At 42.1% G+C, this 14,912-nt stretch overlaps 2 protein-coding genes across 2 annotated transcripts; one reads left to right on the top strand and one right to left on the bottom strand.

Moving 5' to 3' along the window:
• Positions 1 to 48: 48 nt before the first annotated feature.
• Positions 49 to 5,910, bottom strand: LOC143132849 (calmegin-like). The gene is made up of 11 exons (XM_076292672.1): positions 5,750 to 5,910; positions 5,103 to 5,184; positions 4,701 to 4,893; positions 4,154 to 4,343; positions 3,683 to 3,796; positions 3,134 to 3,290; positions 2,142 to 2,339; positions 1,105 to 1,224; positions 676 to 778; positions 256 to 329; positions 49 to 156 (listed from the first exon to the last, which is right to left on the bottom strand). Exons 1-11 carry the CDS (start codon positions 5,908 to 5,910, stop codon positions 145 to 147), a joined length of 1,404 nt encoding a protein of 467 aa, XP_076148787.1. The 3' UTR covers positions 49 to 144.
• Positions 5,911 to 7,229: 1,319 nt separating this feature from the next.
• magt1 (magnesium transporter 1) lies at positions 7,230 to 14,596 on the top strand. The gene is made up of 10 exons (XM_076291679.1): positions 7,230 to 7,369; positions 8,309 to 8,478; positions 8,639 to 8,756; positions 9,102 to 9,242; positions 11,208 to 11,348; positions 11,554 to 11,643; positions 11,979 to 12,042; positions 12,283 to 12,357; positions 12,914 to 13,004; positions 13,464 to 14,596. Exons 1-10 carry the CDS (start codon positions 7,289 to 7,291, stop codon positions 13,477 to 13,479), a joined length of 987 nt encoding a protein of 328 aa, XP_076147794.1. The 5' UTR covers positions 7,230 to 7,288; the 3' UTR covers positions 13,480 to 14,596.
• Positions 14,597 to 14,912: the final 316 nt, after the last annotated feature.

Here is a 14,912-nt window from a genome sequence, read left to right on the forward strand (position 1 = left end):
ATCACTGCCATTGGAAATCAACACAGAAACAAATGTAATATTGGCAAGACCGCTGCAATATCTATTCAATTTCCCCCTTTTAGAAATTCAGATGGCTTATTGTTAGAACATTAAGAGCTGTTTGAAGACGGCAGGAAGTCACCATCACTCTGTAACCTGAAAGTAAATCAGTGACTACATAAATACACGGTCGCTATAAACAGACTTGTACCAACTGCATATTTGAGAGGTTTACTTCCTGTAAGCCGCATTTACCTTGAGCTCCAAATCTGACTTTCTCTGGCCCCTTCTGCTCTCTCTCTTTCTAGGGCCAACTCTGTTTGTCACTCCTGGAAAGAAATACACAGCCAGGCACCTTATTGTTACACAACCACAAACATGACACTTGCGCCCCTACTTAATTCTAACCGTAGTCTTGGATTTCGCTGTGCAAGTCAAACTATTTTGCCTGTCAAACAATTTTCACATGGAAATGTATTCTGTTTACAAATGTGTCCACCACTACTAGTGCATCCCACTGCACACTAACAATGTGATGCTCCAGCAAGCAGAGGCCCAGAGACAAGGCAGTTGATATGATATGGCTCCAACAGCTGATTCCAAAATACTTGTGTTTGTGTGTGTGTGTGTAAAGATCCTTGGCCATGAAAGTACAATTCTGAATGATGCTCTCACCATAGTCACTCAGGGTAGGGGGGACCTCATGATCCTGCGGGCTGTCAGACTGAGGTTCGTCTGATTTTTTGTAGTAATAATCCTGATTGGGGGGACCAAATCGCTGCAATGACAAACAAACATTCTATAAATTGCCTGGTTTCCTTGAAACTCTGGTTCTCCAAGGGAACGGGATGAGACATAGTGATCAAAGTTTTTTTTTTTTATTTAGATGCATGCATCTTGTTTGCTATGAGAACTGTGATGGAGAATATATAACACTTTCATAAATAGATACAATTTCTTCTTTCTAGTCATGTGAAATATGAGTCAAGGCTACTTCCTTGAGTTTACTTAATCCTCTTATAGTCTAAGAAGGCATGCTTAGTGAGAGTCTGTGGAAATGAAACCATGAGATTCTGTTTCCATGTTCCCACTCATGGGACCCACCTTGTCAGGCCACATGAAACTGATAAACAGGATGATGGGGAGGCCCACGGTGAAGACGTACACACCCCAGAGCCATGGCCGCTTCACTGTGGCCACAATGAGCTGTTCAAGCAGCCCAGGCTGTTGGATGAAGAAGGCAAGGCATTAGTTCAGATAAATAAAATCGTGTTTTATATATAAAAAAAAGTGCTTCAAAAATGATTCCTAACACATGCTAACAGTGCATATATAAAGGGTTTGATGGTATGAATCCATGTACTGTATGTAAGAGTAACAAGGGGACGTGATATGACTACACACAAAGGCACACACACACACAGAGCCGTTTGAGTTTAGTGTGTCAGAACTCACACTTTCTCCACCCTTCTCCAGTGTCTGCCTCTTAGGCAATAATGGCTCCTATGTGGAATGGCTGTAAACCACAGGCCCTGGCCTAAGGCCTCCATTCAACTCATTAAACTCGCTCAACATACACTACTTTCCAAATACCTTAAGGCTTGTTTGGAATCTCAGCATTGTTCAAGTAGCCTATCAACTGAATTGATACTGTCATGAAAAACAGCTTCCAAACTGATGTTCTGTTCTGAAGCTGTGAAAATATTCTCCATGACAATACTGTAATTTCACCTTTGATAACACTTTTATGACAACTTATTCAGGCAATAACCTTAAAATACCATTGGACCACAGTAATAATGTTGTGTCACACTCTGATGCCAATCTGAGATTATTCAACACCAAGTGTCAACATTGAAATTGCGCAGTAAGTTCCGTGACAGTTCAGTTACACTTTACTTGACAGTATCGACATAAGAGTGAGTCTTATGAGTTTATGACATAACGTTTCTGTCATTAAGTGTCATTCGGTTTTTGTCATAACAAGTTAGGGTTAAGATTAGGGTTAGAGTTACGGTTAGGGTTAGGATTAGAGGTTAGAGTTAGGGTTTATGTGTCATGACAGTGCCATGTGTTCATGACAGTGTCATGTCACTGTTATGTTGATACTGTCAAGTAAAGTGTTACCGACAGTTCTTTACCGTCTGCCTTTGTCCCCAAGTGTCCTGAGTCCAACGTTTGGCTGTGTTGAGGTCACTACACAGCAGGAAGTTGTCGAACAGAATCCCTGCGTTCAGAGACCACAGCTCCAGGCCAACAGCTGCCACGGGGCTCATCCTGAAGGGGTGCTGGTCCTCGAAGTAGCCGGGGTTTGGGATCGAGCGAGGCTGCCAGGCCCCCTTTTAGGGATGAGAATCACAAGGTCACAAATTCACTATCCAAAATGATCAGAATATTTGCTGTGATCAAGAACCCCCACAAAGAAGGCAGAGGGTAGTGAATGATGCTCTGGAAGACCAGCACAGTTGTGTGAATAAATTGGTTTTGAACTTTGCTGTGTTTGAAAATATACATCAATATTTGGCCTCTGTGTATTGATACATCATGGCCAGATATACCATAAAATATCATCAAACAGGTTAGCAAACATGTAGTGGCAAACAATAATGAACACAAACAAAAGGAAGAAGGAAGTTTTCCTTTTTAGAACAAATGTGCATTGCATGAATGAATGCAACCACTGTTATGTGTTCTGCTTGCTTTCCTTTCCTGTAGGAGTCTGACAAAGCCTTAAAGCAGAGCCAGACATGGTAATTTACATTTAATCATGTTGCAGACACTTTCATGTACAGCTGCTTACAGTACAAAGAAGGCATTTACATTTCTGCCCTGTTTGCACTCACCCCGTGGGAACAGGGAAAGCTACAACCTCAGCGATATATGTAACTGAGTACCAGGAAATACAGGCAAAATGGTGAGGAGAGCAGAAATGGGTGCAAAAGTCACACAAATAAATGCACTGCCCCCACTCCAACCAAAATACTGACAACCAAATTATGTTGTCCATGTTGCAAAAGCACTGGGCTTGAAATTCACCATAAATTTAGCTACCCACTTGACTGATTCTAAAAGGCCATGGATTTTGCAACACTTCATTGTGACATCTTGTTTCCAGTGCAGTCTGTAACTGTACCTGATAATTTGGGTTGTCAATCCTAGGAGGCTTCCACTTCCCTCTGTAGGCAGGGTTGTGGACCATCGGTGGGGTCCAGGGACCGCAGCCAACAGCATGAGCACATGAAGGGTTAGGAACCAGAGGAGCCTCCCACTGCCCATCCATTTCCTCTGCCCTGTGGAGAGAGAGCGCTTAGCATGTGCTTTATTTTCTTTACACGTAATATGCAAACACATAAGCTAATAATACTAAGCTTATGTCAGGAATGACAAAAACACAACGTTAGATAAAAATTCTGATACTCTGAAACTGCTTTTACATGAGTTTAGTACTTCATAGCTCCATACAATGCACCACCATTTTAGGTCTATGGGTACTAAAAAAAACTCATACACAACAACCCAGATCACATGCTCAGTCAATGCTCGCACTGTTATTCTGCAACGTACACAACCCTGACAGGAAGTGCTCAGAGGCGTATGACTCGTCGGCAGTGATGTGATCTCATGAGGGGATGTGTGGCTGGCACTGGCCCTGGCAGGCTGTCTGTCTGGCTGGCTGACTCACCAGTCATCTGGGGGCTGCGCCTCAGGGTCAGGGACAAAGGGCGGCTCCCCCTCCAGCCAGCCGTCCGGTCTCTGGACCGCAGGGTCAGGGATGAACTCTGGAGCTTCCTCGTCCCTGCAGCAGACAGAGAGAATGTCACTCTCGGTCAGAAGGCTCCAGGCCAACAGGAGACTAAAAGCTGTGTAGCTGTGTTGAGCATGTTCACTTCTTCCACGTGACAATTCTTCTCTAAACAATTGTGTCATGTCATTATAGGTTTATAACAGAAATTGGTTGCATTTGGGTGGCTGAAGTGTTTAAATGAAAATTTTATTTGGCTTTGCTAAAGATTTGTTTTGACAAACGTTTTCAAAAGTTTTGACAAAAGAGGCTACATATCCCTAGAACCTACTGCCTCTCCTGATATAAACATTACTGCCAGCTATCTTATTTTGTTGGAATAGGGATGTATGAGACTATGAGTAGACACACCAGTCCTGGGGTTTGATGGCTGTGGGGTCTGGGATGTAAGGTCTGTCATCCCAGCTCTCTGGGGCAGTATCCTCAGGGTCCAACACTTCCTTGGGAGGATTCACCGGAGGGTCCATGTCCTCCAGCAAACTGCCTTTACTGATGACTGTGAGGTCGATGAGAATTTCATAGGTGTTATCTGGATACAAGCCTGGGAAGCATGAAAGAACACTGTTAGATTAGAATATTTACTGCTCAAGGGATCATGCCAAGCTAAGCAGATAACAAAGACCAGAAGGTACTCACTATGATTGGCACTATTAGTGATGCACAACAGGCCTTTATTGCGTAATCACAGAGGTCTTTGATCCACTCACTTTAATGATTCAAATCCCAAGAACTGTGTGAATCAGAAAGACAATGCATGCAGAATCAGGTGTGTGTCATGGATCAGTAAACCTGCTGCATCGAGCCACTTTAAACATCAATGTCCTGAATAAGGTTTCAGGTTTATGAACAAGATCCTCTCTCTCTCTCTCTCTCTCTCTCTCTCTCTCTGCAGACTCACGCAGTGTGTACAGATGAGGGTTGCGGTCGTTGAAATAATCGCTCAGATCTACGTCAGGCTGCCGTGCATGCTTCTCCTCGTACTCCCCCGTTACTGGGTTACGATGACGGAAGATGAAGTGGACCTTATGGCTTTTACCGCATTTATCTGGTCCAAACATGATGGTATACGGGGTGGCATCATTAAACTGGGTCTGGGATGTCGTAAAAGAAAGGGATAGGTCAGAACCCATCCAAGTGCTGTAAAAGAACTGGATGATGTTATAAAAGGAAGAAATACATTTAAATCAGAATGATAGTGTATGCAATAGTCATTGTTTGGCTGGAATTAAGTCGAATAATTCACAAGTAACTACACAAGCTTCATAAGACAGTTATAAAAGTCATAACAATTTACACTTACTAAACGGAGGCCATCATAATCAGAGAGCAGTTTGATGTAAGCTCCTCCGCAGTCTATACCCTTCTGGAAGTGCACCTCATACCTGTAGGTTGATGCATCAGTCACATAATTGAAAGTATAAAGGTGCATACATCAGGTGGTGAGCTCATCTGTCATTCACAACTAACTAAAGGACTGCGTTCCCATTATAGTAATACAACAATACACAGTGATCAAGGGATCATGGAGGCAGCAGAGCTAATATGTCATACATAACACAACAATGCTCTGCTAAAATTATTAAAATAAGTTTTGGTCTACTGACACTCATGTTTTAAGTAGGTTGCATGGTTGGTATTAGGCTCCTACCCACATCACCCCCAGACCAAAACCTTTATGAAGGGAGCCCCCTGGCAGAGGCATGTGCCTGCATGTTTACAGCCACTAAAAAAACAAAACAGCAGGCCAGATGCTGGAGCCCAGTTCCCTCCTATTGTCATATAACAATGCTGCAAAGCTACTAGTGACTCCAAAACAATCATTGTGAATGAGCAGCATGTGGTGGCTAGTTTGTGTCACGTGTGTGTGTGTGTGTGTGTGTGTGTGTGTGTGTGTGTGTGTGTGTGTGTGTGTGTGTGTGTGTGTGTGTGTGTGTGTGTGTGACTCACTGCAAACAGAGGGGTTTGTCCCTGAACTGGTACACGGAGCGCAGGTATGCAGCGATGGCATGATGACGACCCGGACTCTTCAACACCAGTCCTCTGTTTCCTGGCAACACCTGATGATCAGGCTCCTCCAGAGCCCAGTTCCCTGAGACGAAAACAGCCATGAGTCATGTCACATTATATCTCTCTCCAATGTGTGGAATATAATTCATTTAAGCTATAATAAGTATCTTATGTAGCCTACCATCATACTTCAGTTCTATGTTCACTTTGCCTGCCTTGGACAGTACCCAGTTTCTTCAGAATGGCAGAGGGACATATAGTGAAGTCGTTTATTAATGAAGAATTGGGTTATAAATGTGGATTATAATTAATATAAAGTAAATTATTCAGAAAAATGGGATATGCACCTGTCCAGTGGAGCAGAGTCAAAAGTTTCAGCAAAATGGGCTTTTTCTGGTATGGGCACATTTCTGTAAACTTTCTGAAAGGCATAAGAAGCAGTAAGGTGTAGTTGGTCCACTTTAGAAAAACAAAACTGAAGTAATTGTATTAATTCACAAATACATTAGGGCTACCTAACCATCAACACTCAAACGCCAAAGTAGCCTAGGGATATCTGGGACAAATTAATAATTTCATTCTCTACATCAACTAACCTGACCCTCGCTCATAGGTGAGGTAAGGCAAACGCAGGTGCAGGCAAGAATCAAATGGAGGCTACTTGCCATACCTGCGGACAACAAAGTGATGCTTACATGTACAGGCCAAGTGCAAATGATGGCAAAAAAGTTATCGTAGTTAGAGAAACCAGCGATCATGATGCAGAGGTAAGGCTACCTGTAAAACGAGACGGTCTTTGGAAGAAAATAATATGTTCATAGTTTAGGCTACAGCCTGCTTTTCGACATGCCCACGGCTATTTTAATCCAGTCAGAATTTTAAAAATAAATAAATAAATAGTCCCATAACATTTCAGCAATTGCCTACCTCGTCCTCGTGTGGCATTGTATGCAGATCTCTCGTGTGCGGAAGTTTCTGGTTATTAAAGGTGGACTTTGATCAGGGAACTTTTTTCATTTTATTGGGAAACTCAGCGCATTAAGAAACTCAGCGCATTAATAAGCTCATTATAAAACCATGCTGTATCTGTGATGAATGGGAACTGTAGTAATATTAGCCTGCCACTGTGAGTCAATTTTAAACAATCAATTCATAGACTAGCCTATCAGGGGATCCTTAGAAATACAGTTTAGCAGCATACTATTTCAGCTGCACTTAAACTATCAAAATGTTATTCACAAATGTTAATTCACAAAGATTTTAAATTATATTTTTTAATAACCACCTAACCAAAGTCGATCTTTGGTCTTTGGTAAATTAAATCAGATACACAATTCCCAAAATGCACCGGTCTGAGCACGTTATCTGTGACACCTCTCTGTCTCCACCATTGGCCAACTACTGAGAGTAACCGACCAATGGAAAAGTTACAGACGGTTCCTGGAGTCGTGGCTTTTTGACGATAAATTGTGAGAAGAAATGTCTCCGAAACTTTTGTATGCTGCATTGTTACTATTACTTTGTCATGCAAGATCTTCAGATGGACAAAAGAAGAAAGAGGTATTGACACTTTACATATTACCACTGCAATATTATGAATGATACAGATAATTGAATGTGCTTCATTCAATTCAGTAAGCTAATTAACTTCAGTCAGCCAGCTAGGAAGCTTAGCCAGCTAACCAGGACATCAACCCTTTACTCGTGTTATTCAGGAAGTGCTCGCGCTAACGTTAGCTGTCATTGGTTCTGTCTGATACTTCTTTTTGCAGCTGTGTAACATTACATTGCTGCAAATCTATTGATCCTTATTGTAATTGCATGCAACACATTCGGACAGTAAATTCTTGGCTAGCAAATTATATAGAGCTGCTAGCCAGCTAGCGATAGATTATGACAGTTAGCAGCAGATAACGTTAAGCTGCCTGCAACCCAGGGTTTGTGAAGAACAGATGAATGAATAAAACAGAAATAAAAAACCGATCTACTTGCTCCCAGTAACACATTAACATCGTAGACTATACTTGGTTTTAACGTTATGTGAATTCTGTGTCGTGGGATTGTGACCCATTTGCAGACTGATAAATATTCGCCTGGCAAGATTCGTTAATGTTTGGTCAATCATCAGCTGTGTCATTTCAAGTCCCGCATCAAGAAGTAATTTCAATGTTACATAATGGCCTCTTATTCTGCCACTTAAGACACTACATTTCATGTTGGCCAATTAATTTAATAGCCATGTGATCTTGATCTTGGATGTGCATGTTGACCAAATGGTCTATGCATGTACGTAGCCTTTGCTACTCTGCTGCATGATCAGGATTGTGTGGCATAATTCAACTTTGTCCACGTCTCTGTCATACACAAATAGGCAATGAAGTAGTAGTGGCACATTATTGATAATTGAAGGGACAGGTAAAACTCAGACCTTCCTGTTAGAAATAAACACGGTGTGTGTTTGTCAGCAAGATGACCCTTTCTTGTCTTTCTTGTTTTTAGACACTTCTCTCTGAGAAGGTCACCCAGATGATGGAATGGGCCAGTAAGCGCGCCGTCATCCGCATGAACGGGGAAAAGTTCCGGAAGCTGGTGAGAGCCCCTCCACGGAACTACTCCGTGGTCATCATGTTCACCGCGCTGCAGCCCCAGAGACAGTGCGGTGTGTGCAGGTGAGCGACTGTGATGTAATGGCTGACCGCAAAAAAAAAAAAGTGTGATGTGTCTCTTAGAAGTAGTTAAACGCCTGTAGTATAATAGGCATTATGAAATCTTTTATTTTAAAATACCTACATAGTGAAATGAGTGGACATTTTGAATGTTTTTGTACAGACAAGCTGATGAGGAATTCCAAATCCTGGCCAATTCCTGGCGGTACTCTAGTGCCTTCACCAACAGAGTCTTCTTTGCATCTGTGGACTTTGATGAAGGATCAGATGTCTTTCAAATGGTAATCTCCCGCTCTGTCTCTGTCAGTCTCTCTCTTCTGGCAAAAAAGCTATCTAGTATCTGACAATAGGCGAAAATAAACTAAATGGATAGTATCTGACAATTTTAAACAAACAACAGCGTCTGCTCATTTGCTTGTAGTCAAACAAGTTAATGAGTTGCGACCATATAGGTTTTATTGGTTGTTTGACCTCCTTCCATTTGAATGAGCTTAGCTGCAAAGGGAAAACTGAGTTGAATTTCCCCTTGGGGATCAATAAAGTATCTATCTATCTATCTATCTATCTGAAGGTCCAAATTGCACTGATGATGAGAATGGCCACTCTTTGTCTGCTCTATCCCCCAGCTCAACATGAACTCCGCCCCCACATTCATCAACTTCCCCGCCAAAGGGAAGCCTAAGCGTGCCGACACATACGAGCTGCAGGTGCGAGGCTTTGCTGCCGAACAGCTGGCCCGCTGGGTGGCAGACCGCACCGATGTCCATGTAAGCAGACCACTTTACACATCCACATGCACACAAACACACACACACACACACACATCCACCAATCCTCACAGTCAACTAGGGCTGGCACTTTTGTGAAAAAATCCTGTTTGATTTTTGAGACATAAGTGTTCATTGAATCGATTGTAAAATCTTTTTTCCATGTCTAAAGACGTTTCCAATTTCAACGGCAGATATAGCCAATCCACGGACAACTAACAGGCATTAGGATGAACGTAAAGAGGGCGCTTGAGATGATATTTAATATCTCTCATGATTTATTGGCGTGAAGTTTCATGCAACATGACAAAACAGGAGTGCAACAACATTCTCGAAAAACAATAAGCAGAGTGGACTGCCATAACATTAATGAAAAACATTACTGCAGACTTCAACATGGCTGTGTTTACGATTAGAAATGTCAAACAAATTTCGCCTACATAGGAACTCATGATCACACAGTTTGCATACCACTTTGTCCTTTTCCATAGTTTGATCTCTACAGTCCAAAACCCAAAGTGCTTCCATATCGAACTCCTCAAATTATTAGGGCCTATCACTCATCTCCCATGTCGCACAGGTTGATTGTCCTCCATTTTTTGGCAAAATACCAGCAGCAGCCGATTGAAACTAGCCTATAAGCTGTTTTTGGTGCGTAAAATTGGTGGGAATGTTTTTTTTTACTTTCAGAATGCCTACTGCACTTTCGGAATTCTTTATTTTCTTTTTCTGCTTGTTTGTGAGTTTTGTTACATACATCTTTTTTATGTTTAAAATGAATAGTGTACATCAGGGATTCCCAAACTGTGGTACGTGTACCACCGGGGCTACGCAAGCTTTCACTAGGGGGTACGCAAGATGAAAAGGGCAATGTCGGAAAGGTTTAATTAATTAATAATCGAATTAATTCAGAAATAATAAATAATTTTGAATCGGGTTATAATGATATGGAAACGTGAAATTGAAATCATTTGTAAACTCTATAATACATTATGTTTTCATTAATAAATAAGCTATACCTACAATGCACGTGATTTCCTGCGGGCAGCCAGAATATCTGGCGTGTTAGTTTCGTGGAAGTATAGCTAGGTAGAAGGCTGCGCAAACATGGAAAACTGGCTAAAAACAGGGACACAGTCCAAAAGGCCTAAATAAAGCGATCGAAGAGGAGAAGGGAGAGAAACAGAGCAGGAGACCGGTAACGATGGAATGGGATGGGGGGCAGAATGATTGAGGCGGAGGTGGAGCGCAGGGGGATAAAAGAAAGGGACAGAAAAAAAAGAGACAGAAAAAACTGTGCGAAGAAAACGAAAGTATGATGAGGCATATAGCCCTAGGCTTCACATGGATTGGGAGACAGACTGCCTAAAGTCACAGTGCGTGGTTTGCAGTGAGGTGCTATCTAACCAGTCTAATGTTGTTCTCCACACTGTTTTTTTTAGCGTGAGAGCTCATAGACCAGTTGCACATTTTGATTTTGTTATTTGTTATCATGTAGAGCGGATAATTAAACATGATGCCTGGAATGCGTCAATAGTATGTGTTACTTTTTTATGTGTCGGATGGTGGGGGTACGCGAGCCAAGTCAGGATGTAGAAGGTGGTCCGCGGGAAAAAAAGTTTGGGAACCGCTGGTGTACATGTTTGGTTAAAATCCATTCCCTATTTTAGTTTTCAAAACTTGTGTTGGTTGATCCGATCGATTGTGCAATCGATTTTTCGAACTGAAGTGACAGCCCTACAGACAACATACTTTTGTGTCCACCAAAAATGTGGCACCTAATTGGCTTGTTGAAAATGTGGGTGGACGTGAGCCCTCTTTAAAGATGGTGGTGGTCAACTGGGATAATCTTTAAACCCTCATCCCTTGGTGTTGCTGTATTGCATAAAAGCAAACCGTAAAAACGAAAAATTTAAAAAAGTGTTTTCGTATGTGTGTGGTATCCTTTGACCATGTCTGCTGTAGATCCGTGTGATTCGCCCTCCGAACTATGCGGGGCCCCTGATGCTCGGCTTCCTGCTGGCGGTGATTGGCGGACTTGCGTACCTGCGCCGCAACAACCTGGAGTTCCTCTACAACAAGAACGTCTGGGCCTTCTCCGCTCTGGTGTGTATATATTACTTGGCTCAGGAGCTCTCTCTCTCTCTCCCTCTCCCTCCCTCCCTCTCCTCCTCTCCCTCTCCATCTTACACAGTCCTGTCATTATCACGTTTTCCCCCCCAAATCAATGTAGCTGTATGTTTTCTGTAGCTTCTGTAGCTAACTAAAAATAGTACTCTTGACTTGGAGAATAATCTTTTTCTGTCCCTAGTGCTTCGTGCTGATCATGACATCAGGCCAGATGTGGAACCACATCCGAGGGCCGCCCTACGCCCACAAGAACCCCAACACCGGGCAAGTGGTAAGCGACGTCCCTCTGCTTTCCTGAGAGTGCTACATGATCAAACGGGGAGGAAATAGATGACTTTACTGTTGGTCCTTTGGCTCTTGAGCTTTGATGGCATGCACAGCTGTGATGAATTGAATCTGGGCCATGTGCACTGTAACTCTAAACTCTCCTGGGTGGTATGATGACACTTTTTGTCTAGCTGTCATGTGGAACAGGAGATAGTGTCATATTGGACAGATGAAAAGTTCACCGCTTTCAGTGCATTCAAATCCTACAGCCTGGATGAGTTTGTGTGTGCAAGTGTGCGTTTAAACGGCTCTTCTGTCTTTCTCTGTCTCCTCCTGCAGAGCTACATCCATGGCAGCAGCCAGGCCCAGTTTGTGGCTGAGACCCACATTGTGCTCCTGTTTAGTATCCTTTTAAACGGCCCATGCAAAGACCCTATCAGTACTTCCAAACATTGCCTTTTCAGCGTCCCACTGTTGATCTAAAAGTTGATGTCATCATCAGTGTGTTGTTGACCTTTGCTGTAATATGCCTAGAATGCGAAACAGACACATGGCGAGTTTCATACATTTTTCATAATGATGTAATTACCGTGGTTGTTAACTCTGTGTTCCCAAACGGACGCTCCTTGATTCTGGTGATCAGATGCCGCCGTGACTCTGGGAATGGTCCTCTTGCACGAAGCGGCAACATCTGACATGGACATCGGCAAGAGGAAAAGTAGGCTCCCTTTCTTCCCTGTTGCCTCCGTTTTTAATTTGCATAGTTGTGCACATTTTGCAAAATAACGTACAGTGTAGGAGAGGCAGTTGCCTCCCACTGAAGGCCATTGTGAGAGACTGTGGCTGTTGTACTGTATAAACTGTGTGTATGTATAGCAGTGTGCTCAGATACCAAGTCAGACTCCCCAGCGTAGATAGAGATCGGTGCGCTGCTGAATAGAAAAAGAAAAAGTGAGGAAAATGAGAAATCCCTAAATGTTCATGTTTAAATGTTAATGGTATTTAGCAGATGCTTTTTAACAAAGAGACTTACAATGACATCAGTAAACTTTACATTAACATTGAATTATCAGTTTATACAGAACCATAATAATCGGTATACTAATGTGTTATGGAGATTACTATATTGTGCCACACAGGAAAGGCCAGTGATTGTTGTTGTTGATGGTGCACTGTAATTGAACAAGCTGGATGTGCATGCAGTCTTGTTGCTTTGCACCTGGAGCTCTAACCAATCAGCTGTCTGCGGACACCCCCTCCTCTTCCTCCCCCAGTTATGTGCGTCGCTGGGATTGGCCTGGTGGTGCTCTTCTTCAGCTGGTTACTGTCCATTTTCAGAGCCAAATATCATGGATACCCCTACAGGTAACATCCTCCTCCACATGTTTATTGCCAAGCTAATGTTAAAGGAGAAATAGTGTCATTAAGGCGTAATTACTCAAGTCATATTGATTATTGTACACTGTGATAATACTTCTATATATAAGACTGTCATATTTGCGATATTGATGAAATAGTTGCACAATAATGTATTGGCATAGTTGTGTGCAGTTTACACATTTTTTTTCATGTACAAAACATGCTGTGTGTGCAAATCGTTTTTGCATTTTTTACTTTAATTGAATGTAACTATTTAACTATTTAACAACAGTATGATGGGTTAACCTTTAACATATAACTAGCCTATCTATGCTAAACCTGATACAATATAATACAAATCTTAATATACTATATATTATATATATCATATAGTATATCAAGTCAAGTAAGTCAAGCTTGTGACATGTCACATCCAGTCACGCTGAACGATTTCTGTTTTGTCAGCTTCCTGATCAGCTAAACACAGAACCACTGAAGAGGAGAACAGGCCTCCGATAGAGCGAGAGAGAGAGAGAGAGAGAGAGCGAGAGAAAAGAGCGAGAGAGACTGAGGATCCCAAGAGGAGTCAGTCTTTGTGTTGAAATGTGCCTTATTTTTTCTGTGCTGGTAGTTTCTGTGCATTGTTGGTTTCTTTTTGTTGTTGTTCAGTTTCCGTTGGCTCTTTTTTTTCCCCATCTGTATTTAATTTTTTTCATGTGTGAAAAGCAGTTGAATTAATTTTTCATTTTGTCTTGTAAGGAATCCTTCCAAATCTTCACCTTACTGTAGGTATGAAGCCAATACAAAGTCTGTCAATTGGAAAGAAAAATGGTGGAAACACATACACAGTTGCTTAATGGCTCCTATAAATACACAAGTGAAGTATTGTGTGCATACAGTCTGAAATGGCAAATAGAAGGGGAATTGTGAATAGAAAGGTGCAACTGGTTTTGGAGAGATGCTGGTTAGAGGAAAAAACATCTGGGATCATGCAGAATATACTGACAGACTAGCAGTGTTCCTCTTTTCTACCTCATGGACAATGTGCATATCACCTGGGGGGTATTCCAAGTATGCGGTCTAGTGACAAACCTGGGTAAGTTAGCTCAGAGTAAGTGGTAAACCTCCTACAGCAAGAGCCCTATGGCATTGTTTGGTAAGGAGAAAGAAGCCATACAGCTCTTCTATTAGGAGGTTTACCACCTACTCTGAGTTAACTTACCCAGGTGTGTCACTAAACCACGTACTTGGAATGCCCCCCTGTTTCCAAAGTTGCAACAACAAAGAAGGTTTCCTATAGGTGCAGTTTCACTGCAGATTACAGTCCACTTGAGGGGATTTGAGACGTAATAAGAGGTGCACTCCAGAAGCGTGTGTGCTGGTAGATGAATGTGTAACAGAGAAAGGTGTAGACGTGTTTGAATGTTTCTTGTGTGTTTTTGGACAGCACTGGTGCTGCTGTTCTGATGCCTCAGGTCATGCTTTCTGCCATTCAAGTGCCTTAATAAAACAGAACTGCTTCTCTGCGGTCATCTCAGTTTGTCCAAAGGCTTCTCCTTTTTTTAAGAAATAAAAGATATTCTGATGATCATGTTCAAGAGGAGTACACTATTATTTATCTTTCACAACTGACCTCCTTTTCCTTATGTGAACTTGTGGAGATGGTGGCACTTCAATGAAAATGCACTTTTTGAAAAACCCCAAAATGCCCCCAAAAATACCTACCCGTGGAAATGAATAGAAGTGTCTGACTTCTTATTTGCTTATGATCACATTTTGTCATACAACTTTTCCTTCATCATAGGAAAGTCAGAATAATACATGTAGCTTCCAACATAAGGAATTCTGTATCAAAGTGAGCGTGCTAACCAGCGTATTCTTCGATCTAAATCTCCTTTAAATAGGCACAGGTGG

Source organism: Alosa pseudoharengus, unplaced genomic scaffold (genome assembly GCF_046254945.1).
Source record: "Alosa pseudoharengus isolate Yale_2024_CS ecotype anadromous, Long Island Sound unplaced genomic scaffold, YU_APseudo_1.1 YU_APseudo_1.1_scf_19, whole genome shotgun sequence".
NCBI lineage: Eukaryota > Metazoa > Chordata > Actinopteri > Clupeiformes > Clupeidae > Alosa > Alosa pseudoharengus.